The sequence below is a fragment of the Aquarana catesbeiana genome, linkage group LG03, assembly GCF_042186555.1.
Source record: "Aquarana catesbeiana isolate 2022-GZ linkage group LG03, ASM4218655v1, whole genome shotgun sequence".
In the NCBI taxonomy this organism is placed as follows: domain Eukaryota; kingdom Metazoa; phylum Chordata; class Amphibia; order Anura; family Ranidae; genus Aquarana; species Aquarana catesbeiana.
The window spans coordinates 237,526,219-237,546,977 of NC_133326.1; the positions used below are offsets into that span (position 1 = coordinate 237,526,219).

At 40.5% G+C, this 20,759-nt stretch overlaps 1 protein-coding gene across 1 annotated transcript in view; it reads right to left on the minus strand.

Moving 5' to 3' along the window:
* Positions 1-20,759, minus strand: part of LOC141134510 (uncharacterized) — a 216,727-nt gene that overhangs the window by 181,426 nt on the left and 14,542 nt on the right. The window contains exons 2-3 of the mRNA XM_073624024.1: positions 6,522-6,583; positions 5,563-5,751 (exon numbers count right to left, since the gene is read on the minus strand). Coding sequence (XP_073480125.1) covers positions 5,563-5,715 — 153 coding nt within the window. The 5' untranslated portion in view covers positions 5,716-5,751; positions 6,522-6,583. The remainder of the gene's footprint in view (positions 1-5,562; positions 5,752-6,521; positions 6,584-20,759) is intronic.

The window sequence follows — 20,759 nt, forward strand, 5'->3', positions numbered from 1 at the left end:
GGAGAGTCACAGAGTTCTCCCTAGGGAGTGCCCTCTCACTTAATAGTTGTTTTCTATCAATATCCTTGACATCATATAGTGTTTGCGTTAGAAACTCCTTCTTGTAGCCTTTTTCCAAAAATCGATTCATCAGGACATCGGCCTGTTCCAAGAACTGAGAATCGTCAGTGCAATTGCGTTTAAGCCGCATAAACTGACTCTTGGGTACAGACCGGAGCCATGATCTATGGTGACAGCTATTTAAAGGAATATAAGAGTTGCGGTCCGTTTTTTTGAAAAATGTGGAAGTTACGAACCGGTCCCCTTGTATACCAATATTCAGATCCAAGAAGTTTATATTGGACTGACTAGCTTCAAATTGGAGTACAATACCCCTGTCATTTTGGTTAAGTTCCTCCATAAATAGATCTAAGTCACTGCGATTACCATCCCACAGGTTTATATTCTTCACCACCTTCCAATGCCCTGGAGCTGTATCAAGACTTGCATCACCAATCTCTCTCATTCCCACGATGTGATCTTTATGTATATGTCCTTGACGGACTACATCCCGATCGAGTCTCCGCTACATAACCCTGGCTGCAGATCCATCCAATTAACAGGTCTACACACCGCCCCTCTTTCCCCCAGCCTATCAGCAGACACCAACCCCTCCCCTCTCTCCTCCCCCTCCCCTTTCATAGGCCAGCCAGGCAAGCATGGGCATAGTAAAAATAGATTCAGTCAGCACAAAACTATAATATAAATCCTAATCACAGCAGCTGAACACTTAAGGCCAATATATTACAATCCTTAAATTAACTGTCAAATGTCATACAAAAAAGTGCAGTGCTGAAACATTGACTAAAATGCATATAACTGCTATACAAACGCATAAAAGTCCCAGATATAAGAAATGCTGTAAAGCATGGGCATAGGTCTGACGAAGGCTCTGAAACGCGTTCACCTGATGTTATATCCTCCGTGTGTGTTCCAGCTTGGTTCCAGAACCGGGGCCACCTCATCGCATCTTCACTTTCTCACTAATCCATGCCACCAGGGAATCTGACAGCTGCAGGATCGCTCTCTCTCTCCCTCAGACAGATTAGGATTACAGAGATCCACATGAGGACTAAAGATTATATGCCTATGACCTCCTTCTCTCTTGTAAGTGTTTTTAATCCCACTGTGCCTGTAATAAATCTTTTAACTACTGCACTTAGAGGTGCCTTTCTCTTTCCTTTAACCGCTTCAGCCCTGGAAGATTTTACCCCCTTCCTGACCAGAGCACTTTTTGAGATTCGGCACTGCGTCGCTTTAACTAACAATTGCGCGGTCGTGCGACGTTGCACCCAAACAAAATTGACATCCTTTTTTTCCCACAAATAGAGCTTTCTTTTGGTGTTATTTGATCACCTCTGCGGTTTTTATTTTTTGCGCTATAAACAAAAAAAGAGCGACAATTTTGAAAGTAAAGCAATATTTTTTAGTTTTTGCTATAATAAATATCCCCTAAAAATATATAAAAAAAACTTTTTTTCCTCAGTTTAGGCCAATATGTATTCTTCTACATATTTTTAGTAAAAAAAAATTGCAATAAGCGTATATTGATTGGTTTGCGCAAAAGTTATAGCGTCTACAAAATAGGGGATAGTTTTATGACATTTTTATTATTTTTTTTTTTTTTTTACTAGTAATGGCGGCTATCTGCGATTTTTGTCGTGACTGCGACATTATGGTGGATACATCGGACACTTGACACTATTTTGGGAACTATTTTGCTGTAAAAATGCACTGATTACTGTGTAAATGACACTGGCAGGGAAGGGGTTAACCACTATGGGGCGATGAAGGGGTTAAGTGTGTCCTAGGGAGTGATTCTAACTGTGGGGGGGATGGGCTACAACTCACATGACAGTGATCACTGCTCCCGATGACAGGGAGCGGTGATCTCTATCATGACACAAGGCAGAACGGGAAATGCCTCGTTTAAGTATATGCTGCCATTGTGCCAACGCATATTGGCGTGCAGCGGTCGGCAAGTGGTTAAAGACCTCACAGACCTTGATAAATAGTTTTTTTACCCTTTTCATGTTTATTTTACCACTGCTAATGTCTGTTTTCTGTAATATCTTTTCTGTAAATATTTTTCTTGCACTCTTTTTCCATTCCTTTCTTTAAAACAAGATTTTAAAATCGTTAAGTTAATTCTCTAATTGTTTTAATCAGAAAGAATTCTTGCCTCATGAAGAAAGCAGCAGTGGGTGTCACAAACATTTCTTAAATCTGTATTCTATGTTTCCTTTATGATTGGCCCCAACAAACTAAGTTATTCTGCCACTGTCAGCACTTTATCATACTGTAGTAGCATTAGCTACAGTACATACAGTATGCAGCACACGAGACTTCTCGTCTGCAGCAAGAACAAAATCAAGTCAAGATGAGTGCTTTTCAGCCATTCAGAGGAAGCCTTGTATTTTTAAGCAATGAATACAAGGCTTTCTATGATTGGCTGAGGTGGAGAGATTGGCAGATGATGTCATGATGTCATGATTTCTGAAACTTTGAGAGCATAAGCTGCTTAACCAATACCAGCTGCAGTATATGCAGAACCTTTGGCTCTCAATTTAGGCCTGCATGATAATATGAAAATGAGGATTACCTAAGGCCAGCCACAGACAGTTGAAATCTCAGCCGGTTCAATTTGAGCTATTAACGGGCAGGCTGAATGTATCAAGTTGATCGATCAATCAATGCGTTTGGGTACAACCAGGCTGCCGGATTTGCTTGCAATTATCGCAAGCAGCTGCTATAGCTGCTAGCGATAATCACTGTCTTCTCGCGGCAGGGACAGCTTTCCCTGCCCGCTACCAACCCCCCCGGGAGAAGACAATTGCTTGGCAGGAGGGATTCCCATCAAAACTGTCTGTGTTGGAGGAATTGTGCAAATTTCCTTCCTGCAATCAGCTTTGGCAATAGGAAGACTGAGAATCTGATATCTTAGTGCCCTTCACAAAATGGTTTAGTGCACAAAACCCCGCAAGTATGTGGTGATGCACTTTAAATAAGGGCAACTTTTCCTGTGTCAGTCACATGTTCATGTTACCACTTCCTCTTAAGCCCAAAAAAAGATCGTAGCTAAATTGTATCAATCTACAACATACTCACCTAAACAAAATTGAAACACTAAACCTCATCTCTAAAACAAAACGTTAATCATTATATATATATATATATATATATATATATATATATATATATATATATATATATATATATATATATATATTCATGAAATCATGGAATAAACATGAGCCTGCACAGGGGGCTTGGACAGAGTGGTCAGGGCAGTAGCTAAACAGCAAATATAGTTGTTGCTGACACACACAAAAGCTAGCCCTAAAACTACTTTTTTTCATTTAAAATGGATTGTTGGTTCTATGCACTGTGAACACAGGGGTTTACACAATAATATGTAGCTTACCATACTGCAATAGCACTGTAAAAAAACACAACTATCTCTTCCTGCAAGCACTGTCAACTCTCCCTATCTACTCCAACTCACACTGTCAAAAGGGTGCTTGGAACCATGACTTTTATAGTGATTGCTGGCACATAAGAAACCCCTCATTACTGGCCCTTCTAAACCACCTGAGTACAATTGAAAGGCAAAGAAGTGTATTATTTGCAATTGGCTGCTATAGCGGTGTACAGCCACATTAGTTCACCATTTTCCTGGACTGCAAACCATTTGGGTTCGCCATGAACCCACATTCATCCTGAGCCCAAAGCCCATCCCCAGTGCCTACAGCTATGGGGGCCTGTTTTGAACTTTTTTACCTAATTTCCTGCTTGATAAGAAACAGATTCACTTTAAATTGTCTAGCAAAGAGAAAGTTGGATTGTAATAAAGATGCTTGAAAAAGGCATAAGCAAACGGTCATAAACCGGGTTGAGCAATCAACACCACAAGGGTCAACACATAAAACAATGCCTAGACATGGCAGACAAACCAACTGAAGTTGACAAAACATCTGCTAATTGGTGGGTATTTCCAGCCCAATGAAAATGAATTGTTATTACTGTAGCGCCCACCTACTAGGTGTGTGCTAGAATAGACAGTTAGGATTAAAGTTGGGCCAAATTGCCAGTGTTTTACCCTGTGATGTAAGCTGGTGGGTTTAATTTGGCTGGGAGGTTATTTAGAGTAGAGGAAGGTGTGGCCATCTATACTCTGCCTGTGTGATTTCCTTCACTTTCTTTGAAATGTTCTGGAAAATGGGAGGAATAAAGGAATAGAGTGGCAGGTAGTCTTCTGGAGACTCATATGAACCAATCATTGTTTTGCTTGGGCAGAGGCGGGACTTCTATAAAAGACAAGGTCACATGTTTCCAGTAATTGGAGTTTGGGATCCAGAGAAGAAGACAGCATGTAGGGGCTGGTGCAGCTCGGGTGCTCTCCCCTTCGGGGGAGGGGAATGCGCCATGTGGAGAGGAGAAAATGGAGGAGACAACAGGAGGAAGTGGCTATTACTGACAGAAACAAGGACTGGGAGAGGACCCTCTGTGGCAAGCATGGACGGTTGCTCAGGAGTACAAGTGAGTGTAAACCCAGGGAAACAGTGCTTCTAATGGGGTGTACACACGGTCGGACTTTTCGGCTAGAAAAGTCCGACAGCCCGTCCAACAAACTTTCGACAGACTTTTGGCGGACTTGCGGCGGACTTTCTAACGAACGGACTTGCCTACATACGATCACACAAAAGTCCGACGGATTCGTACGTGATGACGTACACCGGACTAAAATAAGGAAGTTGATAGCCAGTAGCCAATAGCTGTCCTAGCGTGGGTTTTTGTCCGTCGGATTAGCATACAGACGAGCGGATTTCTGGGTCCGGCAGAGTTACGACGTAAAGATTTGAAGCAAGTTCCAAATCTAAAGTTCGTCAGATTTGCGACTGTAAAAGTCCGCTGAAAGTACGAGGAAGCCCACACACGATCGGATTGTCCGCCGGATTTGGTCTGTCAGCGTCCGTCGGACTTTTGTAGCTGAAAAGTCCGACCGTGTGTATGCCCCATAAGAGACTTTAAAGGGGTTAAAGTGTGGGTTCAGGAGGAGTTGCAAGTTGCAAAGGTGGGCCTTAAAGAATTAACACCTTGGAGGAATCCAATCAGTCATCTCTAAGGACTTCAGAGTATTGTCCCTTGAGTATAACTTGGAAGTGCTGTACAGTCAGGAAATAGTAACAAACAGGAGGAAAGAAAGCTGCATAACACAATGGAAGCCAGTGCAAGCTAGAAGTTATTCACAGTAGCTCCACATGTTTTGGACTATGTGCTGTTTCGCTTATTGCAGAAAATCTGTAGGAGTTTTCAGAGTGTAATTCAGTATCGCAATGAGTGCCGGAAAAGAAATAAAGTTAAATGTTTAAATGTTGATGTCTGCCGTGTCAATCTATGAGGGAAAAAGGGGTAACGGGAACACACTGCAGGAAAGAATGAACTACCCAGCAGCTCCTATGGGGGTAGTGCGCTACATTACTATATGAAAATATACTGTATATAGTTAGATAGCAACAATACCTTTTCTTGATCATCATTCAGAGTAATGCATGCATTATTTTCCTGTGTTATGTACTTTCGAATGTTTCCTCGTAGAATAAGAGAACAGACATGAGATGAATTGAGACGTAGGCTGTAATTTAAATCTTTAATAGCTTCCTCTTCCTTTTGCATTGTACACCACACTAGAGCTCTGACGCAGTACACATCCTGAATGAGACAATAAAATGCATTAAATAAAGATGAAGTTTTCTTTTACGCTTTCACAGAATGTCTGTAAAACTGTTGTTTGCCATACCTCTTTAATGTAACAGTTAGTACACTAACAACTACTTGGTGTGCAATTATTAGACATTTTATTAAACCTGGATTTTTCTTTCTTTTGTATTTTTTTTACCTGGTGATCCTACCTTTAACACATTTCCTCTCAGAATTCACTCTCCACACACCAGATTTTATTCAATAAATTAATACAGTTTTATATTTTAGATCTAGCAAGAATTTTGTAAGTTATGTTGTGTTTCTGTCCGCGAACAATGATTTTAGAGTATTTTTTGCAAAAATATAATTTCCTGATTTTTTTTTTTTTCTTTTTTTTGGAGGGGGTTGGGGTAGCCTGTCAATCAAGCTGTATGGGGCCCGTGATTTCTAACAGCAGCCCTGACTGAAGCAATAGTATTACTGTATTACTGTTATTAGTATTATTAATAGTAATCCTTTTATCGGTTATAAATACAAATCTGATTCCTTTTAATTAGCCAAGATTTTTTTTTGTTGCCATTGTGTCAGTTTTGTTTTGATACCCAGAAAAATGAGCGCCACAAAACAGTGGATAGCATCAATGAATATGAATATAAAAAAACCTGAGGCATAAATTTCATGAATGGAGCTTATTTAGTATAGGAAAGAGTCTACATTTTTACCTTTAAATATGGAAAATTCCTTCATGCAGATGTATTAAAAAAATAAAGAAAACTTACAGGGTTTAAGCTGTCTAGAACAACTGCAGTTTCTGCATCTTGTAGAGCTTTCTTTGTTTCACCTGTAACAGAGAACAGAGATCATATTTAAATCAATATTACAGCAAACAAGCAAGAAATCGTAATGCATAGCTGTTATACTGCATTTGATTATGTTAGTATTATATACAGTATTGAGTATAATAGTAAGTTGTACTGGTCTGTTTGAAGATTCCATTTTAGACAGTTATATGCAAATCCTCCTAGTTGAAAGGCACTACATTGTAAAGAGAAAATAAAAATGGAAAAATCACACTGGCAAAATACACGTCTCAGCTTTTTATTGTCACTGTTCGGTATCAATGCATACTCACACAGAGCAGATCCATTTTTCTTGAACATCTAATAGCAAGGAAAAATGTGTACCTCATAAAATTAATAGGGTTGGTTTACTAAAGGATTAGAGAAGTTACACTAAAATATAATGATGAAACTTGAAAACAAATCATTAGAAAATGGATAAATATGCAAAGAGTATAAGGAACAATAAAAATATTGATGATAATACAGCTGAACTGTACTCAGCAACTATGCGTTCTAATATGTTTTCAGAAGAGAATATCAAGTGTAACTCTAGAAAGAACCTGAAGGGAAGGCATCCACCCAAAACCAACCTTCCTTGATGCATTTCATGCCACTTCCCTTATCCTTGTGAGTAAGCCAGCAGTGGTGAAACATGTCAAGGAAGGTTGGTTTACATGGAGATATCAATGTATGAAGACCCCCACCCCCTGTTCCCAAAACAATGCATCACGGAAATAAAAAAAAAGAAGCACACACATTGAAAGACAATGCATTAAAAAATACCTCAATCCTGCGTTTTAGCTGCTTCCTGTGACTAAAATCATTAAGAGGTCTTAGGAAAGCTCAGGATCCCAAATCTCACAATAGAACACTACTGTACTATACAGGAGTGTGTCCTTGTGAGATTTGGGATCTCCACTTTCCCAGGATCCCACAAGAAGACCCACTATCGTTAGTGCATTGGGGCACTTCCCTTGCCTTGGGGAGCTTGCTAGAAGCTTGGGAGTGAGGTAAGTCATGTTTTAGGATTTTATCCCAAAGTATTTTTTAATTTTCATAATGCAGAATTTTGACATCAGGAGGTGGGGAGCAGCCAAATATTCGAACATTGCATTTTACTGCAAAGTCTGCTTTAACAACAATTCAAATCTGACTACTCAAAGATAACCTACAAATAACAGTATGTTTTTTTGTGTGTGTGTGTGTGTGTATATATATATATATATATATATATATATATATATATATGAATGAACACACACCTGCTCACGCTACTGTGTGCAACTGCAAGCAGTTCTTGTAGGTATATTTAGCCAGTAAATCCTGCAAATGTTTCTGCCCTTGTCTGTGCACTGCATCACTTATAGTTATAACAAATGTTTGAGAAATAAATAAATATAGGCTTTCACCATATCAGATAGTATAGTGAGTTTGCCACATCCATGTATATATAGAAAGGAAGTTTGTACCCCCCCCCCCCCCCAAAAAAAAAAAAAAATTGGGACTTTAAATTGGCAAAGACACTGAAAATTGATTAAAAGATCTGAATTTATTGTACAAATAACATGTACATTCTATAAAAAATCATCTAATGATTTTTGATGATTGTGAAAACAGACATTGACAAAGGCATGATTACCATAAAAATAAAAAACACAAAGATATGTTATCTTGCTATGAGATAGATAGATATATATAGAGATAGATATATATATATATATAGAGATATATATATATATATATATATATATATAGATATATATATATATATCTATATATATATATATATATCTATATATATATATACATATATATCTATCTATATCTCTATCTATCTATCTATCTATGTGTATATATGTGTATATATATATATATATATATATATATATATATATATATATATATATATATAGTAAATATCACTCCATTGTCCGGTAGTTCTTTCCAGTGTCCGACATCTGGGATAAGCTCTAGCGGTACCCAACGTGTTTCAGGTTTTAGATTCCTTTCATCAGGGGTAATTATGTAGGAGGATTTATATCCTGATAAACAGGAAAGTATAGTATATAATGCAAGACCACAGTTTTAACAGGCATAGTAAGCATTGTGCTATTACATTTCAAAAGAGGGAGAAAAGGGGAAATATTTTACCAGAGGGGATTATTCCATTAAGGGAAAGGAGAACGAAAAGAGAGAAAAGGAAGGAAGGAATAAGAAACAACCTGTCAAAAATGGGGTGAGCGGCTTCATATTCAAGCAAGGGTGGTAATATTGCAGCAAGAGTAACTGATGGGGCTGTCAGAGAATGGCCCCTGAAAAGGTTTAGATTAAACCTGGACGGTTCGAAATATTGGTCCACCCCGCGGGGAGCATATATAGTCCTAAACCCTCTGGAAGGTGATTATAGATATCAGACTGTATAAAAAGTTGGGGGAAAAAATATTCGCAGAGTAAGCTCATCATTCATTTTAAATTCCCCAATTTTGCTCCCAATAGTCCCTATGTACTAGTCACTATTTACCTTCTAGTCAGGAACAAAGGACCTCGCAGTATCAATAAGTTCAGGATTCAAGTCAAAATCCTCTGTTAGTAGTATGGCTGCAATAAGAGATCCACTGTCGTTTGTTCCAGCTGAAAAATAGAGAAAGGGAGCTCTGATCGCATGGTTTAAGGTGCTTTCTATCTAGTCCAAACCTCCCACAGAGAGAAACTCCCTGTGTGGGATTGTCGGTCAAGCAATAGTGAGTAGCCCAGTAAATACCTGTGTTCAGGGGGTCCGTGAGACACACCATCCGTACTGACAAGGTCCGCAGTTACTGTGGATTAGCCTCATCTATTTGAGATGGCGCCGGGTTTTCGCGCATTTGCAATGCACCCACGTGCCCATCGCGATCTGAGACCTGTGTGTCCATCGCGCATGCACAATGCTACGGCAATTCAGGACTGGTGGACAGGAAGCACCAATCCATGGTGCATAGAGGCTTCTCCAGTAATTGGATGTGAATCGAGAGCATGGCACGGCCATCTCCATTGATAGGGCGTAACCATGCGTTCCATGTGTTAAAAACACTTCCCCTTGATCTGGGGGAGAGGGGGCATCAGCAACTAAGGGGAGGGATGGCTATTGGAGCCTCAGTTGCTCCTAGTAGTTCCTCGCCATGTGGATTGAATTGGAGGGGCAGCTTCTCCCCATACTCTTTCAGTGTGGTGATGCTGATTGTACAGTAATCACCAATATTCCACTGCTAATACCGTCACCTAGTGCCTAAATAGTGCCTCACTCACCGCATCGAATAGAGGGCAGGCTATTACGATTCAAAATTACCAGATAATAGGTAAAGAAAAAAAAGGGGGGGGGCATAGATAAGACAGCGATAGATGTGAGATGACATAAACCAAGATAAATTAAAGACATATGTATATCATCGAAAAACTATATAGAAATTTCATCCTAAATAAATATCCCCAGGTGGGAAAGTATACTGTTCCCAGGAACAACCATCAAGAGATAGAGTTAATTTCATTGTTTAATTCAGACAATAGGGCCTTGATGTGTTACTATTTAGTGGGTAATTTTATTATAGAGGTAGCTCGAATTTGTCCCTCTGAATCGCTGTTTCTATTCCCATCAAAAATGAGTTTCATTTACCAACCATTAAGATTCAACCAAGTCCCTCCCATAATCCTGATGTAAACCCATCCAGAAATGTGCAAAAACTCACTGAATCATTTAGGCCCAGTGGATTAGTGGCACGCAGGGATACTATCCACCTAGTCTCCTTCTGAAGGAGAATTTTGTCCCAGTCCCCACCCCTAGCACTCGGGTGGACCCGGTCAAGTATTAAAAATTTAACACCTGGGAAATACCCCTGGTGGACATCCTGTACATGTCACCCCAGAGGCAGATCAGGGTTGCAGGTTTGCATACTGTGAATATGTCTATAGGCCCGTTTGTGGAATTCCAGTATGGTCTTTCCCACATAGAAGCAACCACATGGACAAATGAGTAGGTACACCACCCCAGCCGTCCTGCATTTGGCAAAATGTAGAGGTTTGTATTTTTGTCTGTTTGGTAGATGTATGTTAGCACCCGTATGCATGTACTGACAGTACCTGCAACCTCCGCATCTGAAGGTTTCCTTCCGTTTACATGGATCTCTTCTAAATTCTCCCGTATTCACTTTTTACTAGGTGGTCTTTGAGTGACTTTGTTCTATTGTATGTAATTGGAGGTGTTTTTGGTATCAGGGGGCTCAATGTCGGATCTATCTTTAAAATGTGCCAGTATTTTATTAGGATTTTATTAGGATCTTTCTAATATTTTTATGTTGTTTGGTGTACCTCATGACGATCCTAATTTGATCATTTCCGCCTTGTTTGTCTCTACTTGTATTTTTAGTCCCAAAAAGGAGATCTTGCCTCGTCTGATTTTTTGCACTTTTAATGGAATAACCTTTCTCTCGGGGTCTTACTTTAAAATTTTTTGCTTCTAGTTGGAATGTTGCTTCATCTGAGCAGTTTCTGTGAATCTGCAGGTACTGGCTATAGGGTATAGACTGTATTAAGGGTCTGGGATGGGAACTATCAGCACGTACAGTTGTATTCCCTGCTGTTTCTTTCTGGTAAAGTGTGCTTGCTCCTATATAATTACACCTGATGAAAGGAATCTAAAACCAGAAACGCGTTGGGTACCGCTAGAACTTATCCCGGATATCGGACACCAGAAAGTACTCCCAGACAATGGAGTGATATTTACTCTATATATGTATCCTACAATTTATTGCAAGATAATATATCTTTGTGTTTTTTATTTTTATGGTAATCATGTCTTTGTTAATGTCTGTTTTCACAATCATCATGTTTAAATGATTTTTTATAGAATCTACATGCTATTTGTACAATAAATTCAGATCTTTTAATCAATTTTCAGTGTTCCAATTTTTTTTGGGGGGGGGGGGGGTGGGGTACAAACTACATTTCTATATATACAGGGATGTGGCAAACTCACTATACTATCTGACATAGTGAATCGCCTATATTTATCTATTGATATTAGGGTAGTAGATACCCGAACCCCCCTCTCCTCTTTAGTGCTTTCACCACCTCAGAGTTTAATTCTTTATAATGTTTTCTTTTTTTCTATTTTATTCAAATTGTTTATTACTTATTGTTTACTAGTGTTTGTAGGCCGCCATTTGAGGGGTATTTTTTGAGCACAGTAGCATTATGTTTAGAGGAAGGGAGTTTGAAACCCTTATGGGTAAATATAGGGAACATGGTCAAAAAGAGGCACAGGAATAAGAAATTACCTCCCTATTCTTTCAATTAAAAAAGAATGGTGTTATAAAAGGCATCCATGTTCTGGCATATAGAGAGCTTAGAGCACTATATCCGTGAAGACATAAATCCCTTTAGATTAAGAATACAAATCTTTCCTACATTGGATACTATTGATACTACCTTTAAAAAAAGGTGGGAGAATAACCTCCAACAATGTACTAAGATAATGTTGAAGCTATTAATAGAGGAGTATCAGAAAAATATTGACACGGTAGACAAAGAAATTGCAGCTATCTATGTGAAGCTTGAACCATTCAAAGATCACCAAAACTTTAAGGAACGTGAAGAAAATATTAGAAGTCATATTGACCAAACAACAAAGGAAATTGTAAAAACTAAGGAGAGAAAGTTTTGGAGGGATAAAACAGTGTACAGGGAGGGTAAGACATAAAGATGGCAACAAAATAATACGCAAACACGACAACAAAAGAGCAACAATTTAAGGGCCAATAAGGGGACAAAAGGTTCTAATTCATCTCTTAACTCTCTTTCTTCCTATTTCTCACAGACATCACAGGAACCAGGATGCACCTCAAAAACACAAATGGCGCTCCCAAGGAAAGGATCAAGAAATAAGAAACATATTACAGAAACCACTATTCCTACACAACTAACTAACGCACGTGGTGGTCCCTCTGGGCAAGGTAAACACTCCACTGGCACAACATCCAGGAATGGCACACAAAATTCGATAGTACCGTATGGTGAGACGATCACAGACAAGCCCACCGAAAATCTTTAGCACTAAACACAAGAGGAACAAACCTTAAAGAGGCAGATAATCTTAGTTTTATCAACCTATCAAATTGCAAACTATCTACTGACGAATTACAACTACTAGAAAAGGGACTAACTTTCTGTCCTGATTCGGATTTTGATGTGTTTGAGGTGATTAAGGATCTGCAGTTGTTTGCTCGGAAGCTGATACTGCATACCCTATATGCCAGGCACATCTAACCCAACTCACAATCGACAAAGGAGAAGGAAGCGCTAGATAATCTGATCTCTCTCTAGGAAGAACAAGAAACTGGCAATCTGATAGATCAGAGTCACCTTGAGGCACTACTAAATGAAAAAGACACCCCTAATATAACAACTGATAAATAGGAAAATTCAACTTTAAAGAAAAAATCCAACAAGTTCCCCTCCCCGAATCTCAATCCTAATTTAGGAGATTTTCTAACCATGACTGCATGCGAGATCCGCAGACTGAACTTACCTCTCTCAAAGGCAAACATCGTTGTAAAGAACCATTGATCAAGAAATTAGATAAAAAAATTCTACTCCCTGGTGGATAGCGCCTATTTAAACAACTTAATAAATAAACAAACGTGGGATTTCGTACACACCAGCCACCCTCACATCCCTGCGTTTTATAGTTTACCAAAAATCCACAAAGATATAAAAAAATCCCCCAGGCAGACCCATACTGTAGTGTCTGGCCAGGGTGGAATAACTGAAAATCTGAGTAGATTCATCGATGAGCAGCTGCGACCATTGGTGACTAACCTCCCTTCCTATATCCAAGACACCTTGCACTTGTTGCAAAATCTCAACGTTCTTTTGATACCACCCGATGCCCTGTTGGCGACAGTGGATGTTGAAGCATTATATAGCTCCATCCCTCACCAATGGGATGTCGCAGTTATTAAACATTTCCTGTCCCAGACACATAGGGATGATAAGAAATTTAATGAATTTATCTCTCAGGCTACCGAATTTATATTGACCCACAATGTCTTCTCCTTTGACGGTTCCCACTTCCTCCAGGTGCTGGGAGTAGCGATGGGGACATATTGTGCCCCATCCTACGCCAATCTGTACCTAGGGGAGTGGGAAAGATTATTTTTGGCTAACGACAGTCTTGCTGACCTCACTGATAAAATCTTAACATGGTACAGATTTATCGCTGATATTTTCATCATCTGGAGTGAAACAACCGAGTCTCTGAATGTGCTGAATGTATTATGGCCATGAACCAAAATGACTTTAATTTAAAATTTATGGTACAATCTGATCCAGATAGGATTGCACTCCTAGATGTTAATATTTTGAAAGGTAATGATGGTAGGCTGACAAGCACACTTTACCGGAAAGAAGCAGCAGGGAATACAATCCTACATGTCGATAGTTCCCATCCCAGACCCCTAATACAGTCCATACCCTATAGCCAGTAACTGTGGATTCACAGAAACTGCTTAGATGAAGCAACATTCCAACTAGAAGCAAACAATTTAAAAGTAAGACTCAGAGAGAGGTTATTCCATGACGTGCCTTAAAAAGGCATTTAAACATGCAAAAAATTAGACGAGGCAAGATCTCCTTTTTGGGACTAAAAATACAGGTAGAGACAAACAAGGCAAAAAGAATCAAATTAGGATCATCATGAGGTACACCAAACAACATAAAAATATTAGAAAAATCCTAATAAAATACTGCCACATTTTAAAGATAGATCCGGCATTGAGCCCCCTGATGCCAAAAACACTTCCACTTACATACAAAAGAACAAGGTCACTCAAAGACCACCTAGTAAAAAGTGAATATACGGGAGAATTTAGACGAGATCCATGTAAACAGAAGGGAACCTTCAGATGCGGGGGTTGCAGGTACTGTCAGTACATGCATACGGGTGCTAACATACGTCTACCAAATGGACAAAAATACAAACCTCTACATTTTGCCAACTGCAGGACGGCTGGGGTGGTGTACCTACTCATTTGTCCACAAATGGGCCTATAGACATATTCACAGTATGCAAACCTGCAACCCTGATCTGCCTCTGGGGCGACATGTATGGGATGCCCACCAGGGGAATTTCCCAGGTGTTAAATTTTTAATACTTGACTGGGTCCACCCGAGTGCTAGGGGTGGGGACTGGGACAAAATTATCCTTCAGAAGGAGACTAGGTGGATAGTATCCCTGCGTGCCTCTAATCCGCCAGGCCTAAATGATTCAGTGAGGTTTCGCCCATTTCTGGATGGGTTTACATCAGGATTATGGGAGGGACTTGGTTGAAGCTTAATGGTTGGTAAATGAAACTCATTTTTGATGGGAATAGAAACAGAGATTCAGAGGCACAAATTCGAGCCATCTCTATAATAAAATTTACCCACTACATAGTAATACATCAAGGCCCTATTGTCTAAATTAAACAATGAAATTAACTATATCTCTTGGTGGTTGTTCCTGGGAACAGTATACTTTCTCAACTGGGGATATTTGGGAGGAAGTATCTATATAGTTTTTAGATGATATACATATATCTTTAATTTATCTTGGTTTATGTCATCTCACATCTATCCCTGTCTTATCTGTGTCCCCCTTGTTTTTTTTCTCTTTACCTATTATCTGGTAATTTTGAACTGTAATAGCCTGCCCTCTCCATTCAATGTGGTGAGTGAGGCAATCTACTATTTAGACACTAGGTGGCGGTATTTGCAGCGGAATATTGGTGATTACTGTACAATCAGCATCACCACACTGAAGGAGTATGGGGAGAAGCTGCCTCTCCAATTCAATCCACATGGCGAGGAAATACTAGGAGCGACAGAGGCTCTAATAGCCATCCCTTCCCTTAATTGCTGATGCCCTCCACCCAGATCAAGGGAAGGTGTATTTAACACATGGAACGCATGGTTACGCCCTATTGATGGAGATGGGCATGCCATGCTCTCGATTCACATCCAATTATTGGCGAAACCTCTATGCACCATTGGTGCTTCCTGTCCACCAGTCCCAGATTGCCGTAACCTTGCGCATGCGCGATGGACACACAGGGCTCGGATCGCCATGGCCTTGCGCATGCGTGATGGACACGTGGGTGCATTGAGCATGCGTGGGTGTCCGGCGCCATTTTAAATAGACAAGGCTAATCCACAGTAACTGCGGACCTTGTCTGTACGGATGGTGTGTCTCACGGACCCCCTAGACACAGGTATTTACTGGGCTACGTCACTATTGCTTGACCGACAATACCACACAAAGAATTTCTCTCTGTGCGAGGTTTGGACTAGATAGAAAGCACCTTAAACCATGCGATCAGAGCTCCCTTTCTCTATTTTTCAGTCGGAACAAATGACAATGGATCTCTTATTGTAACCATACTACTAAAATATGCCCCCTTTTCTCCCTCTTTTGAAATGTAATAGCACAATGCTTACTATGCCTGTTAAAACTGTGGTCTTACATTATAAACTATACTATATTTTTCTGTTTATCAGAATATAAATCCTCCTATATAATTACCCCTGATGAAAGGAATCTAAAACCTGAAATGCGTTGGGTACCGCTAGAACTTATTCCGGATGTCAGACAGCGGAAAGTACTACCAGACAATGGAGTGATATTTACTCTATATATGTATCATACAATTTATTGCAAGATAATATATCTTTGTGTTTTTTTTTATTTTTAAGATAATCATGTATTTGCCAATGTCTGTTTTCACAATCATCATGTTTAGATGATTTTTTTATAGAATCTACATGTTATTTGTACAATAAATTCAGATCTTTTAATCAATTTTCAGCGTCTTTGCCAATTTAAAGTCCCAAATTTTTTTTGGAATGGGGGGGTACAAACGACCTTTCTAATGTTTGAGAAATTAGCCTGCTAGCTTGGGAATATATACTTTTCACCAGAAGCATACTAAGTGGAATACATTAGGAAGTTCCAGAAGATACATTCCATGGGGTATTATTTAGCAGTTGTATTCAAGAACACCAACGTGTTCATTATGACTACTGCAAACAAAATAACTGCTTCATGCAGAGATAATACTGTTTTAATGTCTACATATGCATAGCTGCCAGAGTGTGAATTCTCCAAAGGCACTTTACAGATTGGCAAACCTATGAAAATGTACTACATGCGGTGCCTCCACCAAGTTAGCAAAACAGAAAAATAGTCATGTGAAAAAACTCTGTCATATTTTGGCCAGTATTCTTAGCTTATAATTGTTGCAGAATTTCTGTTGTTATCTTTCCATCTGCTGGTGTCTCTGTTTGACAGTATGTACCAAAGACAGGCTTCTTGGTAGTTAAATCAACCAAAGATGTCATTAGGGAGAATTGATTAGGAAATGAACAGTCATAATAATTTGTCTTCTGACGTTGGTTTCCTTATGAAATTATTATATAAAACAGTTTAAAGCTGCAGTTTACCTAAAAAAAATCCCTACAGCTTTAATCACATCACTTAAACATAATGCAGTATGCCCTATGTTGTGCAGGCAGCAGGATCCTGGAGAAATCTTCACTGCAGGAATGCCTGTCCTCTTCCTGTCTGAAGATCCAGCATTGCAGTGGCTAACAGCTTCAGGTCATCAAGCAGAGCAGTACTACAGATGGTTCAATGGGGACATGCCACACCCTCCCCTTTTTCCTCTTCCTCCATTGAGAAAAGTTCTTTCACGGATTACACTGCATGATCTGTGAATGAGGGAGAGAATTCGGAGACTGATCCAATTCTCACCCATTCATAGATCATGTTACAAGCAGTATTATCAATGAAATAGGTTTTCCCAATGGAGGAGCAGGTAGGAGGGATGTGTCCCCGTTGGACAATCTGTACTGCTGTTCTATGCTATTTATCCTATGAGACTACAAAAAAATAAATAGCTATTTGTCCTGTGAAACCGCATATACATTTCTTCTGTGCAAATGGGGCAAAAACAAATGTTCTTAGGCTATTTTCTCTCCAGGTGGAAAGTTTTTGATTCATATAGAATAGAGTGAATCAGGAAAATACCGCATTATGGGCATCAGATGACACTGAATACTTATTTACTATGATCATCAGCTTCATCTAGTGTCCATTATGCAGTATTATCCTGATTTTCCTTTGTCTCAATGAATGAAAAACTTTTGACCTGGAGAGAAAATAGACTAATGACAACTGTTATTGGGAAGAGGATGTGGGCACGCTTAATGGGATTTTATATGTGAATCTTTTATTGGATCCTCTTACTTGTTTACTGGGCTATTTTGATTTTTCATTGCTTCCGGACCAGCCGCCTCAGTTATACTGCGGCAGGCTGGCTCGCCTACGTGAGCAGTCGTAGCTGTACGTCGGCTCTTTAAGACACCTCTGGCGGCGCGTGCACCCGAAGTGTGTCCCCAGAGCCAATGCATCACACCCGCCGGGCACCCACGATCGCTCCTGACAGAGCGAGAACCGGGAACTGTGTTTAAACACACAAATCCCCGTTCTGTCAGGGGAGAGGAGACAGATTGTGTGTTCCTTCTAAGTAGGAACAATGATCTCTCTTCTCCTCTAGTCAGCCACATTCCCCCTCACAGTTAGAACACACCTAGGGAACACAGGTAACCCCGTGATCGCTCCCTAGTGTTAACCCCTTCCCTGCCAGTGACATTTATATAGTAATCAGTGCATTTTTATAGCACTGATAGCTGTATAAATGTCAATAGTCCCAAAAAAGTGTCAAAAGGAAATCACTGCCATTACTAGTAAAAAAAAAATAATAAAAATGCCATAAATCTATCCCCTATTTTGTAGACGCTATAACTTTTACGCAAACCAATCAATTTATGCTTATTGCGATTTTTTTACCAAAAATATGTGGAAGAATATATATCGGCCTAAACTGAGGAAGAAAACGGAAAATTTATATCAAATACTTACCGTAATTTTCCTTTCCTGATGGACTCCATGGCAGCCTACGTATGGGTTAATCCCGCCTCTTATACCTCATAGGACCCCACTCCCATAAATCTTTGCTTCTGGTCAGAGACCGTGTTCCGTAACTTAGCCTACTCCAGCAAATGGGAGGGAACTCCTGCTGCTATGGAGTCCATCAGGAAAGGAAAATTACTGTAAGTATTTGATATAAATTTTCCGTTTTCCTGACAGACTCCATGGCAGCCTACGTATGGGAAATAACTAGCCATACACACCCGGGTGGGTAATTTCTGGATAAAGAAAAAAAGGTTTAATTGGCACCATCAACAGATAATACGTGCAAACCAAAGTTAACCGAAGACAAAGAAGCCGGTTCTACACAATAGTGCGTCATAAAAGTGTTTATTGATGACCATGAGGCCGCTTTACAGATTACTTCCGGAGACACATGCCGGGATGCTGCCCACGATGTAGAAACGCTCCTGGTAGAAGCGGTTACCGCCTCCGGAGGAGCCAAACCCTTAGACCTATAAGCCCATTGAATGGCCTGAACGATCCATGCTGCGATGGTTCTAGAGGAAGCCCATGATCCCTTGTTTTTACCATGAAAGAGAACAAACAGATGATCAGACTGGCGAAAGGAAGCTGTGGCTTCTAGGTATTGCTTTAGAACCTCCCCAACATCTAGAAGGTGAACATTAGAGTCTTCAGTAGACCTGAATGTAGGAAGGACAATCTCCTGATTCTCATGGAAGACGGTTGTTACTTTTGGATTCGATCCTAACATGGGAATCAAGACCACTCAATTTGGGAAGAAGGTAAGGAATGGTTCTTTGCATCCTAAGGAACCAATTTCGGAAACCCTCTTGGCCGATGTTATGGCCACTAGAAAGACCACTTTGAGAGAAAGCTCTTTAATCGATGATTGATCCATATGCCGTATTTCCTTTCCTGAGAAGAAATCCAAGACGAGAGGAAGATCCCATTTAGAAAATCTTGGTTTTCTCTGAGGCCTAAGCCTTATTGCTCCCCTGAAGAACTGCCTAGTAAGGGGGTGTCTGGCCCATGATACGCCTGTGAAGGCCGAGATTGCAGAAACCTGGACCCGCAAGGAACTAACCGATAAGGACAAATCCAGGCCAGTTTGTAGAAAACCTAGAATGTCCTGAATCCTTGGGTTACTACAGGAACCATTGGTGGAAACCACATAGTCCGCAAACTTCGCCCAAATCCTTTGATACACTCTGTTGGTGCCCGCTCTTCTGGCATTCAACAATGTAGCAATAGCTGTACTTGGACATCCTAGTGCTTCCAACCTTCCCCTCTCAACCACCAAGCCATCAGATGGAGATGGGATGGGCATGGGTGAAGAGACGCTCCCTGCATCAGGAGATCTGGTCTGGACGGGAGAGGGACCGGCTCTCGGTAACTGAGCTGCATCAGGAGAGGAAACCATGGCCTGTTATGCCAAAACGGGACAATTGCCAATACTTCGACATCCTCCCACCTGAGCCTCGATAGAAATCAAAGAATGATTGGAACCGGGGGAAAGGCATAAGCCCTGTGGAATCTCCACTGGTCCGTCAAGGCATCCACTCCGAAGGCTTGGGGACAACGACACCTCGTGTAATATTTCTCCAGCTTGAAGTTGCAAGGGGATGCAAACAGATCTACTTCCAGCATCATCCCTAGAGACAGGACCCAATTGAAAACTTCGGTGTGGAGGGACCATTCGTTGTTGTCCAGGGTGACTCTTGAAAGGAAGTCCGCCTGGACATTTTGAATTCCCGGGAGATAAACAGCCGATAGATTTGTCAAGTTCATCTGGGCCCAGGACATGATCGGGCTTACTTCCCTCAGTAAGGAGAGACTGCGGGTGCCCCCCTGTCTCTTGATATATGATACTGCGGTCGTGTTTTCTAACCTCAGGAGGACTGAGGCTCCTGATATCAGATGGAGAAAAGCTTGGAGGGCACGGAAGGCAGCTCGAAGCTCCAGGACATTTGAGACTATCCCTTGGAAAGTCCCATCTGCCTTGGGCTACCTCCGTCAGGCAGAGAGCATCCCAACCTCTGTTGCTTGCATCTGTTGTCACCATAATCCAGGAGACAGGTGCTATGGAATGGCAATTGAGGAGATTTTTCCGTTGCAGCCACCAGGGGAGGCTCTCCCGCATGGAGGTGGTTACCCGT